Source organism: Chiloscyllium plagiosum, chromosome 2 (genome assembly GCF_004010195.1).
Source record: "Chiloscyllium plagiosum isolate BGI_BamShark_2017 chromosome 2, ASM401019v2, whole genome shotgun sequence".
NCBI classification, from domain to species: Eukaryota; Metazoa; Chordata; class Chondrichthyes; order Orectolobiformes; family Hemiscylliidae; genus Chiloscyllium; species Chiloscyllium plagiosum.
This window is the reverse complement of record NC_057711.1, coordinates 24448050-24465795: the sequence shown is the minus strand read 5'-3', so window position 1 is coordinate 24465795 and position 17746 is coordinate 24448050. Positions and strand designations below refer to the sequence as shown.

The 17746-nt window shown below is 42.4% G+C and overlaps 1 protein-coding gene across 3 annotated transcripts in view; it reads right to left on the bottom strand.

Moving 5' to 3' along the window:
• The window catches only part of LOC122557630 (solute carrier family 22 member 5-like), a 170056-nt gene that overhangs the window by 97913 nt on the left and 54397 nt on the right, over positions 1-17746 (bottom strand). For all 3 annotated transcript variants that reach the window (XM_043705422.1, XM_043705427.1, XM_043705413.1), the window contains exons 2-3: positions 3110-3213; positions 1495-1649 (exon numbers count right to left, since the gene is read on the bottom strand). In XM_043705422.1, the coding sequence (XP_043561357.1) occupies positions 1495-1649; positions 3110-3213 (259 nt within the window). The remainder of the gene's footprint in view (positions 1-1494; positions 1650-3109; positions 3214-17746) is intronic.

Genomic DNA, 17746 nt, shown 5'->3' with positions numbered 1-17746 from the left:
GATAAGTTGTAAATCCTTGGATGTTTAACTGCCAGTCCTGAACCCCTTGCAACCATGTCTCTGTGATGCCTAACACATCATAATCATTCACAATGATCTGTTCCGTTAGTTCATCTATTTTGTTACGAATGCTGCGAGCATTCAGGTAAAGTGCCTTAATGTTAACTTTCTTATCATTAGAGATATTGGAAGTCATAAGATGTCCTAAGTTATCCTTCCTTTTTGTTGCATTCCTAGTCTGCCTCAAGCATACATGTTATCCTCCTGCTTATCTTTCCATTTAACTCCATACTCCCTGTCGCTTTCACTTTCCCTTCCCCCCAACTCAGAAGTTTAAAGTCCTACTGACCACCCTATTTATCCTCTTCACTAGAACATTGGTACCAGATCAGTTCAGGTGGAGTCCTTCCCAACGGTACAGATTCCCCCCGGTTCCAAAAATGATGCCAATGCCCCATGAAGTGGAATCCCTCTTTCCCACACTAATCCTTTAGCCATGTGTTTACTTCCCTAATTTTCTTATCCCTATGCCAATTGGCACGTGGCTCAGGCAGTAATCCTGAGGCACTCTTGTGGAGACATTCTGGAGCTGAGATGACTGACCTCCAACAACCACAACCATCTTCCTCTGTGCCAGGCATGTCTCAAAACAGAAGTGAGTTTTCCCCTTAATTTCCATTGATTTGAGTTTATCTGGAGCTCCTTGATTTGAAAGTGTGGTGCTAGGAAAGCACAGCCAGTCAGGCAGCATCCGAGGAGCAGGACAGTCGATGTTCCTAGTTGATTATACCCTTACTGTGGAGCTCCTTGATGCCATACTCGGTTTGAAGTGACCATGTGATTTAGTTTTGATTGCTCCTTCTCAAGACCAGGCCAGTGGGAGTTCCCTAAATTGTTGGTGCCTTTAATCTTGGTCATCGTGTTCCGTTCTTGCACCAGTTTTTCATTTACACCAGGCTGCCTCAATATAGTACAGTCATTTGATGAGTTAGCAAGTGTTAAAAAAATTAGCTTTCTATGTTACATTCTTCTTACTGGAGAACTCTGCTCTGTTCAATGGTTACTATGCTGTGTCTTCTCTTTGTGGTCTTGGTTTAAACTTCTCCACAGCACGGTCTGTATCACCAAAATGTAACTCAAGCACAATCCTAAATATGTATTTCTGTACTGAAAAATCTCCTAATGCACATATAGCCTTAAATGTACATATATTAACTGGTGTTGACACATACACTAATCTATGCTTAAACATTTTAGCACTGTAAAAAGGAGTGCTAGGTCAACTTATATGCCATGATTGACGATACAGATATTTCTAAGTGTTCTTTTGTTTAAAGAAATATGCATAGGAGAATCCAAATAAATCCATTTTTTCAAATTTGTCAAGATTCAACTTTTAAAACATTGAAAAAGTAAATTAAAAATATTCGTAAAGAACTAAGTTTTATAAACTGTATTAAGATTCTAGTGAATTATAGACTGAAAATAACTTACCAAGAACAAATGCAGCTACATAATTTGAGATATCTCCAAACCCAATAAAAAAGCACAATATGCAGAACACCTCCCAACTCCAGGAAACCACTTGAATGAAGCTCAAGACTGTTTGTATTATCATAGCTCCAAAAAGGACAATTTTCCTCCCATACCTTTAAAAAATGGGAAAATATAAAAGTTCAATTACTGACATGGTTCATCTCATTTTATATTTCTATATACATGATTTTAAGAATTTCCCTACCCCACCCATTAATTAAACTTACCTATCTTGATCTGAACAGTTTGGCTGAGTTATTCTTTCATGGGATCTGGGTGTCACTAACAAGGTTTGCAGTTAGTTGTCCAACCTTAAGTGTCTTTGAACTGAGTAGAATTCTAGGCCATATTAGATTACATTACCTTACAGTGTGGAAACAGGCCCTTCGGCCCAACAAGTCCACACCGACCCGCCGAAGCGCAATCCACCCATTCCCTTACATTTACCCCTTTACCTAACACTATGGGCAATTTAGCATGGCCAATTCACCTGACCTGGTCATCTTTGGACTGTGGGAGGAAACCGGAGCACCCGGAGGAAACCCACGCAGACACAGGGAGAACATGCAAACTCCACACAATCAGTCACCTGAGTCGGGAATTGAACCCGGGTGTCTGGCGCTGTGAGGTAGCAGTGCTAACCACTGTGCCACCGTGCCGCCCACAAGGTGGGCAGTTAGGAGTTAAACATATTACTGTAGATCAAAGACACACACAGATCAGGCAAGGTTGGTGAATTTCTTTCCTAAAGGATGTTGATGCATTTTTTTTCAATGAGCTTTTGATTCAGGATTTTAGAAAATTAAGTTGTTCCCAAAGGAACATCTGGGACTCTAGCCCACTGGCATTACCACAAGGCCATATTTCCCCTGAGTTCCAAATCCTGACTCTGTGGGGCAGAAATCACACTGTCACTTCATTAAGGCATTTCCTTAGGGTATGGTCTTTTTAAATGTTCAAATTTTCTACTGGGTAGTGAGCAATATGCCTTGCCTTGTAAAAGGCAGCCCATTATCTCCATATCTCCCTTCACGTATGTCTGAGTATTTCTAGTATTTTCCAGTTTTACACCAGAGGCCAAAGGCTGGAGCTTGAAGTCAATTTTGCAGCAGAATGTACAGGTTAAAATTGCTGACACACTCAAAAGGTGGAACCCTGGCAGGGGAATGTATTGCCAGTTCAGACCAAAGCATGTCTGACGGCACAAATAGAGGGAAAAAAAAACACGGAGTTGGAACAAAGTTCAGATTATTCTGAATGGTTTAAAGTGAAGAATAGCGCTGACTAGTGAAATGTGTCTGAATTGAAATGGAGTCTGAAAATTTAATTTTTTTTTGTTTGGAAACGAGACTGTTGCTGTCTGTTTTCAGGAACTTCCAATGTCTGACTTACGCAAGTTGCCCTTTTATTCCAATAGCAAAGATTAATGAGCCAAGAAATCCTGTCTACTGGACATCACTGGTGTGAATGTGAACAATCAGCTGCATTTACATTCCCAATGGATTGACTCATGACATTGACCTATAGTTAGAATAATTTCTGTATAAGCTGAATACAAGGATTATAGCTGTACCTGTCTGAAACATGTCCAGAGATGAACGCACCACTTGTCATTCCCAGAAAAGTCACTGACATGGTAAAGGGACCTTTCCAATTGTTATCACATACTAGATCCCACTGCAAAAAAGGTGAAATAAATAATTATAATCATACAAATACAAAATCTCCTTTTAAAAAAGAGAACACTCCTTTAAACAATACCATTAGAATAAAATTCTTGTAAATCTCATATGGAAAGCTCTTCCTCTATCTAAAACCTTGTGCAAATGTTTAACTTTTCCTCAGTTTACATCTTTTCATCTTTTTTTGCAGCACAGTGGGATGTGACTCTTTGGCTTTCAATAGCCTTCTGATGAGGAGAAAGTGAGGTCTGCAGATGCTGGAGATCAGAGCTGGAAATGTGTTGCTGGAAAAGCGCAGCAGGTCAGGCAGCATCCAGGGAACAGGAGAATCGACGTTTCGGGCATAAGCCCTTCTTCCTGAAGAAGGGCTTATGCCCGAAACGTCGATTCTCCTGTTCCCTGGATGCTGCCTGACCTGCTGCGCTTTTCCAGCAACACATTTCCAGCAATAGCCTTCTGATGTCTTACTCAAGTAAGAATACTTCATTTGAATGTTACAGCACATTTATTACACTCTACAGGAGTCCCCAATTTACAAACGCTTAACTTACAAATGCTCGTACTTCCATGGTTGTAATTTTAAAGACCTGACTGGCAAACATCTCCCGGATTTACTTGCTTTCCATTGTCCTGTGTTGTATTCTGATTTGCATGCAATTTAACTTGTGAACAGACTCAAGAACAGAATCTGTATGCAACCCGGGGACTGCCTGTACTGACCTTTTTTTAATCCAAGAACCATCTGCACCCACTTTCTTGTTCAGTATCCAGAATCTGCTTCAATGGTTACTTGAGGCAAATTGCTAAATATTCTGAACACCAAGACACCACTTCACCTTTACACACTTCGGTAGTTGTAGCGTCCTTGGAGTCATAGAGGCCTACAGCACAGAAAAAAGACCCAGCAGCTACAGGAAAGATGTTGTGAAACTTGAAAAGGTTCAGAAGAGATTTATAAGGATGTACAAAGCTAAAAATCACACAACACTAGGTTATAGTCCAACAGGTTTAATTGGAAGCACACTAGCTTTCGGAGTGACGCTCCTTCATCAGGTGGTGGACTATAACCTGATGTTGTGTGATTTTTAACTTTGTACACCCCAGTCCAGTGCTGGCATCTCCAAATTATAAGGATATTGCTGGGGTTGGAGGGTTTGAGCTGTAGGGAGAGGCTGAATAGGCTGGGGCTACTTTCCCTGGAAAGTCAGAGCCTGAGGAGTGACCTTATAGAGGTTTATAAAATCACGTGGGCCATGGATAGGGTGAATAGCTAAGGTATTTTTCCCAGAGTAGGGGAGTCCAAAGCTAGAGGGCATAGATTGAAGGTGGGAAAGGAAAGACTTAAAAGGAACCTGAGGGGCAACTGGTTTACGCAGAGCGTGGTCCATGTACAGAATGAGCTGCCAGAGAAAGTGGTGGAGGTGGATACAATCACAACATTCAAAAGGTATCTGGATGGGTATATGAATAGGAACGGTTTAGAGGGATATGGGCCAAGTGCTGGCAAATGGGACTAGATTAATTTAGAATATCTGGTCGGTATGGATGAGTTGGACTGAAGGGTCTGTGTCGGTGCTGTACATTTCTATGGCTCTATGAGTCCATAAGTCTGTGCTGGAAAAAACAACCTCCTCATTATTTATTTTCAGCACTTGGCCTATCATTTTCCAAACTTTGGCATTGCAAGTGCATCTTCAATTTGAGACCTTTGGTGTCTCTTTGACTAGTGAAAACAATTCTTCACCTTGACAGTTGTTTTCTCTCTCTCTGCATGTGGCATCACTGTAATCATAGCCAATCTACAATTACATAGTGTTTAGTGGGAATTCATCCTCAAATTGCTGTAATCTCTTGTGACAGTCCCACAGTCTGGTTAGATGAATTGGCCATGCTAAATTGCCCATAGTGTCCATGAATGTGCAGGTTAGGTGGATTAGACATGGGAAATGCAAGGTTACAGGGATAGGGTAGGGTGGTGGGTCAGGGTGGGTGATGGGACTCGATGGGCCGAATGGCCTGCTTCTCCACTGTAGGGATTCTATGATTCTATAATTCTATGATAGCACACAATCTTTTTAACCACTGAACTGCTGACCCACTTGTAGTACCTTCCTGACTCCTACACTCGCTGAAATTGTAAAAGGTTTTCTCTGTTGAGGTACTGTTACCACCTCTTTTAAGATCCCACTACTACATCTCTGTCCTGACAAACTACTGTTTCATCTCAAATCTTTCTTACCTTTCCAAAGTCACTTTCTGAATCTATTAAGATCTTTTCCCTTTTCTGAGTCTGAACTCGCCCAAACAACTTTCTGCCTTTACCTGCCACTGTCTTGGTCGTAAGTTTTACAATTTCCATCCTTTAGCTTTCCAACTCTCACAGCAGTCTCCAGTGCCACCAAACAGATATAAGACTTCTCAGGCCTGCATACCAAAGTTAACACTAAACACTCAGCAATTTTGTTAGGGAGCTAAAATCATGGATTCCTCTGAGTTCTGAGTCTTCACTCTGTTATTGTAGCCAGTTAGCTTTTACAAGCATGTGTCCATGCATCTGTCCATAACGGTATCAGTAGAAGTGACCACCTCACAGTCCATGTTGAGGCTAAGTCCTGTCTGCATTGTATTTTATGGGATAGATGTAGAACAGGTCTAGCAACTCAAGACTGGGCATTCATGAAGTTCCTTGGATTATGAGTAGCAGCAGAATCGTACTCCAACACAATGTACAACCTCATGGCCTGGCACAACTCCCAGTCAACCATTTCCATCAAGCCAGGGGTCAACCCTGGTTCAATAGAAAGTGCAGGTAGACATTTCAGGAACAGAACTAGGCGCACCTAAAAATGTGGTGTCCACCTGGTGAAACCACAAAAAAGGACTAATTATATGCCAAACAGCAAAGCAGTAAGTGACAGACAGAGCTCAGTGATTCCACAACCAAACGTCCTGCTATACCCAGTTAGAAACAAGTTATTTAAACTACTCACTGGAGCAGGATGCTACATAAATATCCCCATCCTTTATGAGGGAAACTCCAGCCCATCACAGTGACTCAGTGGTTAGCACTGCTGCTTCACAGGGATCCAGATTTGATTCCAGTCTCGAGCAACTGTCTGTGTGGAGCTTGCACATTCTCCCTGTGTCTGCGTGGGTTTCCTCCCACAATCCATAGGAGTGCAGGTTTGGTGAATTGGCCACGCTAAATTGCCAATAGTGTTCAGGGATGTATACTTTCACTGCATTAGGCAAACATAGGGTAGGGGAATCGGTCTGGGTGGATTACTCTTCAGAGGGTCAGTGTGGACTTGTTGGGCCGAAAGGCCTGTATCTACACTGTAGTGATTCTAATCAGTGCAAAACGTAAGGCTGAAGCATTTGCAACAATCCTTACAACGTCAATACTTAAAACAGTTACAAAATGCACTGCAGAAATTCACCAAGGCTCCTTAGTCAACACCTTCTAAACCCATGACCACTTCCATCTGGAAGGACAAGGATATCATTTCCATGGGAACACCACCACCTGCAAGTTTGTCTCCAAGCCACCCAACATCCTGACTGGGAAATACATCATTAACCTTTCTGTGTCACTGGTTCAACATCCTAGAATCCCCTCCTTGACAGCATTATGAATCTAACGACAGCACATGGACAAAAGAGATTCAAGAGGGAACTCACCAACATTTCTCCAGGGGTGGGAAACAAATGCAGGCCCAACCAGTGACACTCACATTCCATGAATGAATCTTTTAATAAGTCAAATATTCGACCCTCATACTCTGCTTTAGGAAAGACGTTATGAAACTTAAAAGGGTTCAGAAAAGATTTACAAGGATGTTGTCAGGGTTGAGGGGTTTCAGCTGTAAGGAGAGGCTGAATAGGCTGGGGCTATTTTCCCTGAAGTGTCAGAGGCTGAGGGATGACCTTATAGAGGTTTAGAAAATCATAAGGGATATGGATAGGGTGAATAGCTAAGGTCTTATCCTCGGGGTGAGGGAGTCCAGAACAAGGGGGCGTAGGTTTAGGGTGAGAAGGGAAAGATATAAAAGGGACCTAAGGGACAACATTTTCATACAGAGGGTGATGCATGAATGGAATGAATTGCCAGAGGAGGTGGGGGATGCTGGTACAGTTATAACATTTAAAAGGCATCTGGATGGGTATATGAATAGTGCAGTGCTGGAAAAGCACAGCAGGTCAGGCAGCATCCGAGGAGCAGGAGAATTGATGTTTCAGGCATAAGCTCTTCATCAGGAACTGAAATGTTAATTCTCCTGCTCCTCAGATGCTGCCTGACCTGCTGTGCTTTTCCAGCATTACACTCTTGACTCTGATCTCCAGCATCTGCAGTCCTCATTTTCTCCTGAGTAGATGAGTAGGCAGAGTTTAGAGGAATATGTGCCAAATACTCGTAAATAGGACTAGAATAATTGAGGATATCTGTTCAGCATGGACGAGTTGGACCACAGAATCAGTTTCCATGCTCTACAACTTTACGACTCGATGTTAAAATATGTTTGTACTGCTGCCTCACAGCGCCAGATACCCAGGTTCGATTCCCGCCTCAAGCGACTGTCTGTGTGGAGTTTACATATTCTCCCTGTGTCTGCGTGGTTTTCCTCCGGGTGCTCCGGTTTCTTCCCACAATCCAAAGATGTGCAGGTCAGGTGAATTGGTCATGGTAAATTGCCCAAAGTGTCAGGGGTGATTATAGGGTAGGGGAATGGGTCTGGGTGGGTTACTTTTCGGAGGGTTGGTGGGGACTTGTTAGGCCAAATGACTATTTCCATACTGTAAAGAAGCTAATCTAATCTAAGTGTCATCAAAAAAACTGCAGGAGAAAGAAAAGTTGGAAACACTATTTGCCAGCCTTACATCCAAACAATGGTAAAATATTCTGTGTTCTGCTTGGCAGACTACAGAGAAATTATCTCTTACACTTGGATGACTTAGAGACCAAAGTCTTGTGAAGAACGATTGGGATCTTCCCTTCATATCATCAGAGCAATATGGCCAGTTTGTGAATTCTCAACAAGATTGTGACTGGCTTCTTGGAATTAAGCCAGATTGTCATGTTCATGGCAAACATACAAAATACTTTGGATCAGTCTGAATATGTGTGTGCTGAATATTGATGCCAGAATCTGACATAACCTTCTCTTAACTGTTGAATTCTCTCTCAGATATAGTATTACCTGGAGTGCTGCCACTTGTGTACAGAGTTAAAACATGGAGCTAACCAAAACTCAGTGAGCTAAAGTTGTTACAGCACATTACATTTTCTGCTCTAGCAACAGGAGGACAGACAGTGTGTTTTAAAATCCACTCAAGCTGATTTCAGAGGAAACTCACAAGTCAACCAAGAAACCTGGAGCTTTGGTAAATAGATAATGTCTCCATTTTCAGAAATGAGTATCATTTCTGAAAATGAAACAGGCCCTTTGGCCCAACAAGTTCACACCAACCCTCTGAAGAGTAACCCACCCAGACCCATTCCCCTACATTTTATCCCTCACTAATGCACCGAAACTACACATCCCCAAACACTATGGGACAATTTAGCATGACCAATTCACTCTAACCTGTACATCTTTGGATTGTGGGAGGAAACGGGAGCACCTGGAGGAAACCCACGCAGATACTGGGAGAATGTGCAAACTCCACACAGACAGTCGCCCGCGGCTGGAATCGAACCCCGGTCCCTTGCACTGTGAGGCAAGGCTGAGCCACCATGCTGTCCCAACAACAGATAGCATTTTTATGTGTCTTAATGTCCTGTTCGGATAATCTGAAATGCAGATAATTAATGTTCAGAAATTAATGTTCTGTAAAGGTAAGGAAGTATTGTTGCAACTATACTTGGTGAGACCGCAGTAGGTTAAGATCAACTAGGAGAAAGGTGCAGTGAGAGAGGGACTCACTGAGATCCTTGTAGAGGGAGGAGGAGAGCTTCTTCAAGTGTAGAGGGAGGAGGAGAGCTTTTTGAAGTGTAGGGAGGAGGTAAGACCGCACCTGGAGTACTGTGGGCAGTTTTGATCCCCTTATTTGAAGAAAGATGTAATGGCATTGGAGGCAGTTCAGAGGAGGTTCACTAGCATGATTCCAGAGATGAGGAGTTTGTTATCATAGAGTCATAGAGATGTACAGCACAGAAACAGACCCTTCAGTCCAACTTGTCCATACCGACCAGAAATCCTAATCTAGTCCCATTTTCCACAATTAGCCCGTATCCCTCTAAGGGTCAAAACGTGTGGTGCTGGAAAAACATAGCCAGTCAGGCAGCATCCGAGGAGCAGGAGAGTCAATGACATTCCTGATGAAGAGCTTATGCTCGAAAGGTCGACTCTCCTGCTCCTCAGATGCTGCCTGACTGGTTGTGCTTTTCCAGCACCACACGTTTTGACTCTGATCTCCAGCATCTACAGTCCTCACTTTCTCCATATCCCTCCAAAGCCTTCCTATTCATAAACCAATCCAGATGCCTTTTAAATGCTGTAATTGTACCAGCCTCCACCACCTCCTCTGGCAGCTCATTCTATAGATGCACCACCCTCTGCATGAAAAAGTTGCCACTTAGGTCCTTTTGTTTTCCCCTCTCACCATAAAGCTATGCCCTCTGATTCTGAAATCCCCCACCCCAGGGAAAAGACTTTGTTTATTTACCCTATTCATGGCCCTCATGATTTTATAAACCTCTATAAGGTCACCCCTCAGCCTCCAGCACTGCAGGGAAAACAGCCCTAGCCTATCCAGCCTCTCCCTATAGCTGGCAACATCCTTGGAAATCTTTTCTGAACCCTTTCAAGTTTCATAACATCCTTCCGATAGGAAGGAGACCAGAATTGCACACAATATTCCAAAAGTGGCCTAACCAGTGTCCTGTATAGCTGCAACATGACCTCTTAAACTCCTATACTCAATGGTCTGACCAATAAAGGAAAGCATGTCTTCTTCCCAACCTATCCACCTGAGACTCTACTTTCAAGGAACTATGAATCTGCACTCCAAGGTCTCTTTGCTCAGCAATCCTCCCAGGAACTTACCATTAAGTGTATAAGTCTTGCCCTGATTTGTCTTTCCAAAACGCAACACCTCACATTTACCTAAATTAAACTCCATCTGCCACTCCTCCTCAGTTCATTGGCCCACCTGATCAAGATCCCATTGTACTCTGAGGTAACTTTCTTCGCTGTCCATTACACCTCCAATTTTGGTGTCATAGAGTCATAGAGTCATAGAGATGTACAGCACGGAAACAGACCCTTCGGTCCAAATCGTTCATGCCGACCAGATCTCCCAGCTCAATCTAGTCCCACCTGCCAGCACCCGGCCCATATCCCTCCAAACCTTTCCTATTCATATACCCATCCAGATGCCTTTTAAATGTTGCAATTATACTAGCCTCCCGCACTTCCTCTGGCAGCTCATTCCATACATGTACCACCCTCTGTGTGAAGAAGTTGCCCCTTAGGTCTTTTTTATATCTTCCCCTCTCACCCTAAATCTATGCCCTCTAGTTCTGGACTCCCCCAACCCAGGGAAAAGACTTTGTCTATTTATCCTATCCATGCCCCTCATGATTTTATAAATCTCTATAAGCCTCCGACGGTCCAGGGAAAACAGCCCTAGCCTATCCAACCTCTCCCTATAGCTCAAATCCTCCAATCCTGGCAATTATACCACTTATGCTCACATCCAAATTATTTATATAAATGATGAAAAGTAGTGGACCGATCCTTGTGGCAGTCCACTGGTCACAGGCCTCCAGTCTGAAAAACAACCCTCCACCACTACCCTCTGATTTCTACCTTTGAGCCAGTTCTGTATCCAAATGGCTAGTTCTCCCTGTATTCCATGAGATCTAACCTTGCTCACCAGTCTTCCATGGGGAACCTTGTAGAATGCCTGACTAAGACCATATAGATCATGTCCACCACTCTGCCCTCATCAATCCTCTTTGTTACTTCTTCAAAAATTTAATCAAGTTTGTGAGACATGATTTCCCACGCATAAAGCCATGTTGATTATCCCTAATCAGTCCTTGCCTTTCCAAATACATGTACATCCTGTCCCTCAGGATCCCCTCCAACAACTTGTCCACCATCGACGTCAGGCTTACTGATCCCCGGCTTGTCCTTACCACCCTTCTTAAACAGTGGCACTACGTTAGCAAACCTCCAATCTTTCGGCACCTCACCTGTGACTATTGCTGATACAAATATCTCAGCAAGGGGCCCAGCAATCACTTCTCCAGCTTCCCATTGAGCTCTAGGGCACACCTGATCAGGTCCTGGGGATTTACCCACTTCTATTTATTTCAAGACATCCAGCACTTCCTCCTCTGTAATATGGACATTTTGCAAGATGTCACCATCTATTTCCCTATATTCTATATCTTTCATGTTCTTTTCCACAGGAAATACTGATGCAACATACTCGTTTAGTATCTCCCCCATCTCCTGTGGCTCCACGCAAAGGCTGCCTTGCTGATCTTTAAGGGGCCCTATTCTCTCCTTAGTTACCCTTTTGTCTTTAATGTATTTGTAAAAACCCTTTGGATTCTCTTCTATTTGCCAAAGCTATCTCAAGGTCCCCTTTTTGCCCTCCTGATTTCTCTCTTAAGTATTCTCCTATTGCCTTTGTACTCTTCTAAGAATTCACTCAATCTATCCTGTCTATACCTGATAGATGCTTCCTTCTTTTTCTTAGCCAAACCCTCTAACCTTTTCCATCACAATTTTAAAACTAATAGAATTATGGTTGCTGCCCCAAAGTGCTCCACCACTGACACCTCAATCACCTGCCCTCTGCAAACTTACTAACCTACTTCCTATGTTCACATCCAAATCGTTTATATAATAATGACAAAAAGTAGTGGACCCAGCACCAATCCTTGTGGCACACCATTGGTCACAGGCCTCCAGTCTGAAAAACAACCGTGCACACTATCCTCTGTCTTCTACCTTTGAGCCAGTTCTGTGTCCAAATGGCTAATTGTCCCTGTATTCCATGAGATCTAACTTGTTAACCAGTCTCCCATGGGGAACCTTATCGAATGTCTTACTGAAGTCCATATAGATAATGTCCACTGCTCCGCCCTCATCAATCTTCTTTGTTACTTTGTCAAAAAACTTAATCAAGTTTGTGAGACATGATTTCCCATGCGCAAAGCCATGTTGACTATCCCTAATCAGTCCTTGCCTTTCCAAATACCTGTTCATCCTGTCCCTCAGGATTCCCTCCAACATCTTGCCCACCATCGACGTCAGGCTCACCGGTTTATAGTTCCCTGGCTTTTCCTTACGACCTTTCTTTAAAGAGTGGTACCACGTTAACCAATATCCAGTCTTCCGGCACCTTACCTGTGACTATCGATGATACAAATATTTCACCAAGGGCCCAGCAATCACTTCCTTAACTTCCCACAGAGTTCTAGGATACACCTGATCAGGTCATGGGGACCTATCCACCTTTATGCATTTCAAGACATCCAGCACCACCTCCTCTCTAATAAGGAGATTTTTCAAGATGTCACGATCCCCCACGTTCTGTATCTTCCATGTTCTTCTCCACAGTAAACACATGCAAAATACTCGTTTAGTATCTCCCCATCTCCTGTGGTTCCATACATAGGCTGCCTTGCTGATCTTTGAAGGGCCCTATTCTCTCCCTAGTTACCCTTTTTTCCTTAATGTATTTGTAAAAACCCTTTGGATTTGCCTTAATTCTATTTGCCAAAGCTATCTCATGTCCCCTTTTTGCCCTCCTGATTTCCCTCTTAAGTATACTCCTACTTCCTTTATACTCTGCGAATATTCACTCGATCTTTGCTGTCTATACCTGACATATGCTTCCTTTTTCTGAACCAAAACCTCAATTTCTCAAATCATCCAGCATTCCCTATACCTACCAGCCTTACCTTTCACCCTGACAGGAATATACTGTCTCTGGATGTTCATTTTCTCATTTTTGAAGGCTTCCCATTTTCTATCCGTCCCTTTACCTGTAAACATCTGCTCCCAATCAGTTTTGAAAGTTCTTGCTTAATATCGTCAAAATTAGCCTTCCTCCAATTTAGAACTTCAACTTTTAGATCTAGTCTATCCTTTTCCATCACTATTTTAAAACTAATAGATTTATGGTCGCTGGCCCCAAAGTGCTCCTCCACTGACACTGAAGTCACCTGCCCTGCCTTATTTCCCGAGAGTCGGTCAAGTTTTGCACCATCTCTAGTAGGTACATCCACATACTGAATCAGAAAATTGTCTTGTACACACTTAACAAATTCTTTTCCATCTAAATCCTTAAAACTATGGCAGTCCAATTTATGTTTGGAAAGTTAAAATCCCCTACCATGACCACCCTATTATTCTTCCAGATAACTGAAATCTCCTTACAAATTTGTTTCTCAATTTCCTGCTAACTATCAGGATGAAGACAGAGTGAACAGTTTAGGCCTATACTCTCTGGAATTTAGAAGAATGAGGGGAGATCAAATTGAGGTATTCAAGATGATACTAGGTCTGGATAAAATGAACGTGCAGCAGATGCTTTCTCTTGTGGGGCATTCTAGGACAAGAGGTCATAGTCTTAGGACAAGGGTTAGCAAATTTAAAACAGAACTGAGTAGAAACTACTTCTCCCAAATGGTTGTGAATCTGTGGAATTCCCTACCCCAAAGTATAGTAGATGCTGGGACAATAAATAAATTAAGGAGGAATTAGACAGGTTTTTAATTAGTAATGGGTTGAAGGGATATGGAGAGAAGGCAGGAAAATGGGAATGATGAGCATATCAGCCACGATCGAATGGTGCAGCAGACCCAATGGGCTGAATGGCCTAATTCTGCCCATTTATCTTCTGAACTTATGCTGGCCTTGTTGGTGAAACCCATAAAGGTAAAGTCACCATAATCTCACCAAACCATAGGACCGATGTCTCATTAGAGAGAGATGACTGCTGTTGGTTTAACCTGAGGCTCACTATACCTCAGGTAAGGTTAAGAAATAGAATCCTTCATGGTGACCTCAGTAGGACTTGAGCCCATGCTGTTGGCATCACTACATTGTTAACTGAGCTAACTAACCCCATATCCCATGTGCATTACAGGGAAAGAAAATGTGGATTCTGGCTTCTGTCCTGTCTTCAGATTTTTTTTTACTTTTTATCACTTTGTTTAAAGCTTCCAACTAGGTAGAACAGGCAGAGGGAAACAGAAGATCAGAATGAAGATTGAAGTGAGAAGAGATCTGAGCAATCAAGTGATTAAATTACTTGTATAACTACCCTCTTTCGGATTATTTTTGGAGTGAAATGTGTTGCATGATTTTGGGATGTAGAGATAGGAGCCATCAATATATATAGGCTCCATCGTGTGTTCAGATGGAAATTGGCCGGCAACATTCTTAACTCTAAGTAATAAGTTTCAAGGCTCAAGTTGCACTCCAGAATTTGAGCTCAAAAAGCAACAGTAACCCTCCAATCTGGTACTGAGGGAGTGCTGCACAGCTGGAGGTGCTATCTTTTGGATTGTACCGTAAACCACACCCCATCTGCCTATTTGAGTGGAACTTCTTTGTTTTATTTTATACATTTGGGGGATGTGAGCTTTGCTGACTGGGCCAGCATTTGTTGCCTGACCATAAATGCCCTTTAGAAGGTGATGATGAGCTGCTTTCTTGAATATTGCAATCCATTTGGTGTAGGTACAGCCACAATACTGCAAAAGATCTCATGGCATCATTTTGAAGAAAACTGGGGCAGTTAGCCCTGGTGTCTTGATCAATACTAATCCTTCAGTCAACGTCACAGAAACAGATTATTTTCTCATTATCACATTGCTGCTGTAACATTTTGCTCTGTGCTAATTAGCTGTTGCATTTCCCACATTACAACGGAGGCGACACTACAAATAAGTACTTTGATTGCAAAACATTCTGTGACATTATTTCTTCTTTCCTTTTATCTTTCCTTCTTTCTTTCAACTGGTTGGGGTTACTTGGAGAAAATATAGCACATCTTCAATAAACTGTCCTAAACTCTCATGGTATCTTCGTGGCCCTATGTACTGAACTCATTAGCTCCTCTGCTTCCTAACTCTTTCACATGCATAACTACTACCTTATCTACCTAAAATTATGATTTGGAGATGCAGATGTTGGACTGGAGTGCACAAAGTTAAAAATCGCACAACATCAGGTTATAGTCCAGCAGGTTTATTTGAAAGCACTAGCTTCGGAGTGCTGCTCCTTCATCAGGTGGTTGTGGAGTATAAGATCATAAAACACAGGATTTTTAGCAAAAGTTTACAGTGTGATGTAGCTGAAATGATATATTGAAAAAGACCTGGATTGTTTGTTAAGTCTCTCACCTTTTAGAATGAATATATTAGTTTCAGTTCTTTCATATGTAAATCACAAGCATTTACAAGTTACATTCTCAAGTGAACTTTAACTTTCATACACTCACACATACACTCCCACACCCACACCCTTACAGACTTATGTCCCTTTACACTCACACCCACGCACATACACACACTCTCTCACAGACACTCATAACCCCCTTCATACACACACACCTACATGCACACATACACAAGTGGGGTGAATTTGTACTTGCAGAATTACATTTACTTTGCTCAAAAACTGCATGAATCCACGTAAGATTCTGTAAATCCATTTTTTAGATTAGAATCAGTCTGAACATTGTGGCACAGACAGCCTCACACAGGGCACCTCACACCTTAAATGCATTATCTGGACTGACATGACACCAATTGTTAAAGTTCACTTGAGAATGTAACTTATAAATGCTCTGCGATTTACATATGAAAGAACTGAAACCTACATGTACAGACTAAAAGATGAGAGACTTAACAATCAATCCAAGTCTTTTACAATATATAATTTCAGTTACATCACACTGAAAACTTATGCTATAAATTCTCTGTCTTACAATTGTGTACTCCACAACCACCTGATGAAGGAGCAGTGCTCTGAAAGCTAGTGCCTCCAAATAAAACTGTTGGACTATAACCTGGTGTTGTGTGATTTTTAACTACCTAAAATTACCCATTCAATGTTTGTGTCCTCCCCTACCATTTGACCCTCCATCCATGAAGTGAACCTATTCCTAATTACTCTCCTTGAGTATAGGCAGCAGGAGATTCACTCCTTACAAGGCTGACAAGCACGGGCCTATTTCTGTGCTGTACCATCTGACTTGGAACGTAAGGCATATGATATAATTAGTTGGCTTCAGAATGCAACTGGTGATTAATTTTTCAGATTCAAATAACATCGGCACACACACACCCTGCTACTCTTTTATCATTCCGTCACTCTTTCGCTTTTCCTCCGTCTCTCTCTCTCTCTCATTATCTCAAACCACAATCTCTCTCTTTCAGTTTTCAAGATGAACTTTCTTAAGTTTATGCAGAACCAAATTAAAATCCGAACCATCAACCTTTCTGTTTAAAAAACATTTAGTTTCTTGACCAAAGCTTTTTTATAAGAGGGTGTGTTGGGTGGAAAAGATGAACTTTTTTGTCATGGTGAGAGCCCAATTGCATACAGGAATGCAAAAATCCAGGTTTCTCTACATCTTGTGGAGATTAACACTGGAGAATCACACAATCACTGCATTGCAGAAAGAGGTCATTTGGCCCAGTGAGTCTGCACTGACCCTCTAAAGGGCATCCCACCCTATCTCCATAAACCCACAGTGACCACTGCTAATCCACCTAGCCTGCGCGGCTCTGGACATTACATGGCCAATCCGTTTAACCTACACATCTTTGGATTGTGAGAGGAAATCGGAACACTGGGAGGAAATCTATGCAGACATGGCCTGAATGTGCAGACTCCACACAGACAGTCACTCAAGAATAGAATCTAACCACTGAGCTAGCCATAAAAAGAGGTCACAGACCAGGTGATTCCCCACTCCAAGTTAGGAGTCGGTTTGATCTGGTTTGAGATCTGATCCCAGGTCCAGGAAGCATGCAAGGTTACAATCCCAGGAAGCAGAAAACAGTCTGGGCACTGGGGATGTTTGTTTGAGGGAGTTTGATAAGGCGGTGGGAGGTTTGAGGTCTGAGGAAGAGTTTTTGCTCATGTCAGGGTGCATTCCCAGGACAGCCTCTTGAGGCTGCTGGATATCCCAAGGCCTGCAAAGCAGGTTCAGTCCAAGGCTTAAAATGGCCATCTTCCTCTTGGGAGCAAGATGGCAGGGTACCCCTTGTCGTATCTGAATAAAAGCTGATGTCAACAATAGGAGTTAGGTTCTTAATAAGCTTCCCAGAAAGAGAAACACAGTTAAAAGTATAACATGTGGAAATGAATATATTGGTGGTACTGAAGCAGTACTGTGAAGTGTACAAGACAGGTTGGGCCGCTGTGTGTCATTCAATAGATTCGGTTTCCTCCCACTGGGCTCCAGCCAGCCCATCCCCCACGCCCTGCCGGAATGTCTATACTTAATCTAATGCATTCACCCCTGTGAAAATTCACTATAAAATTAAA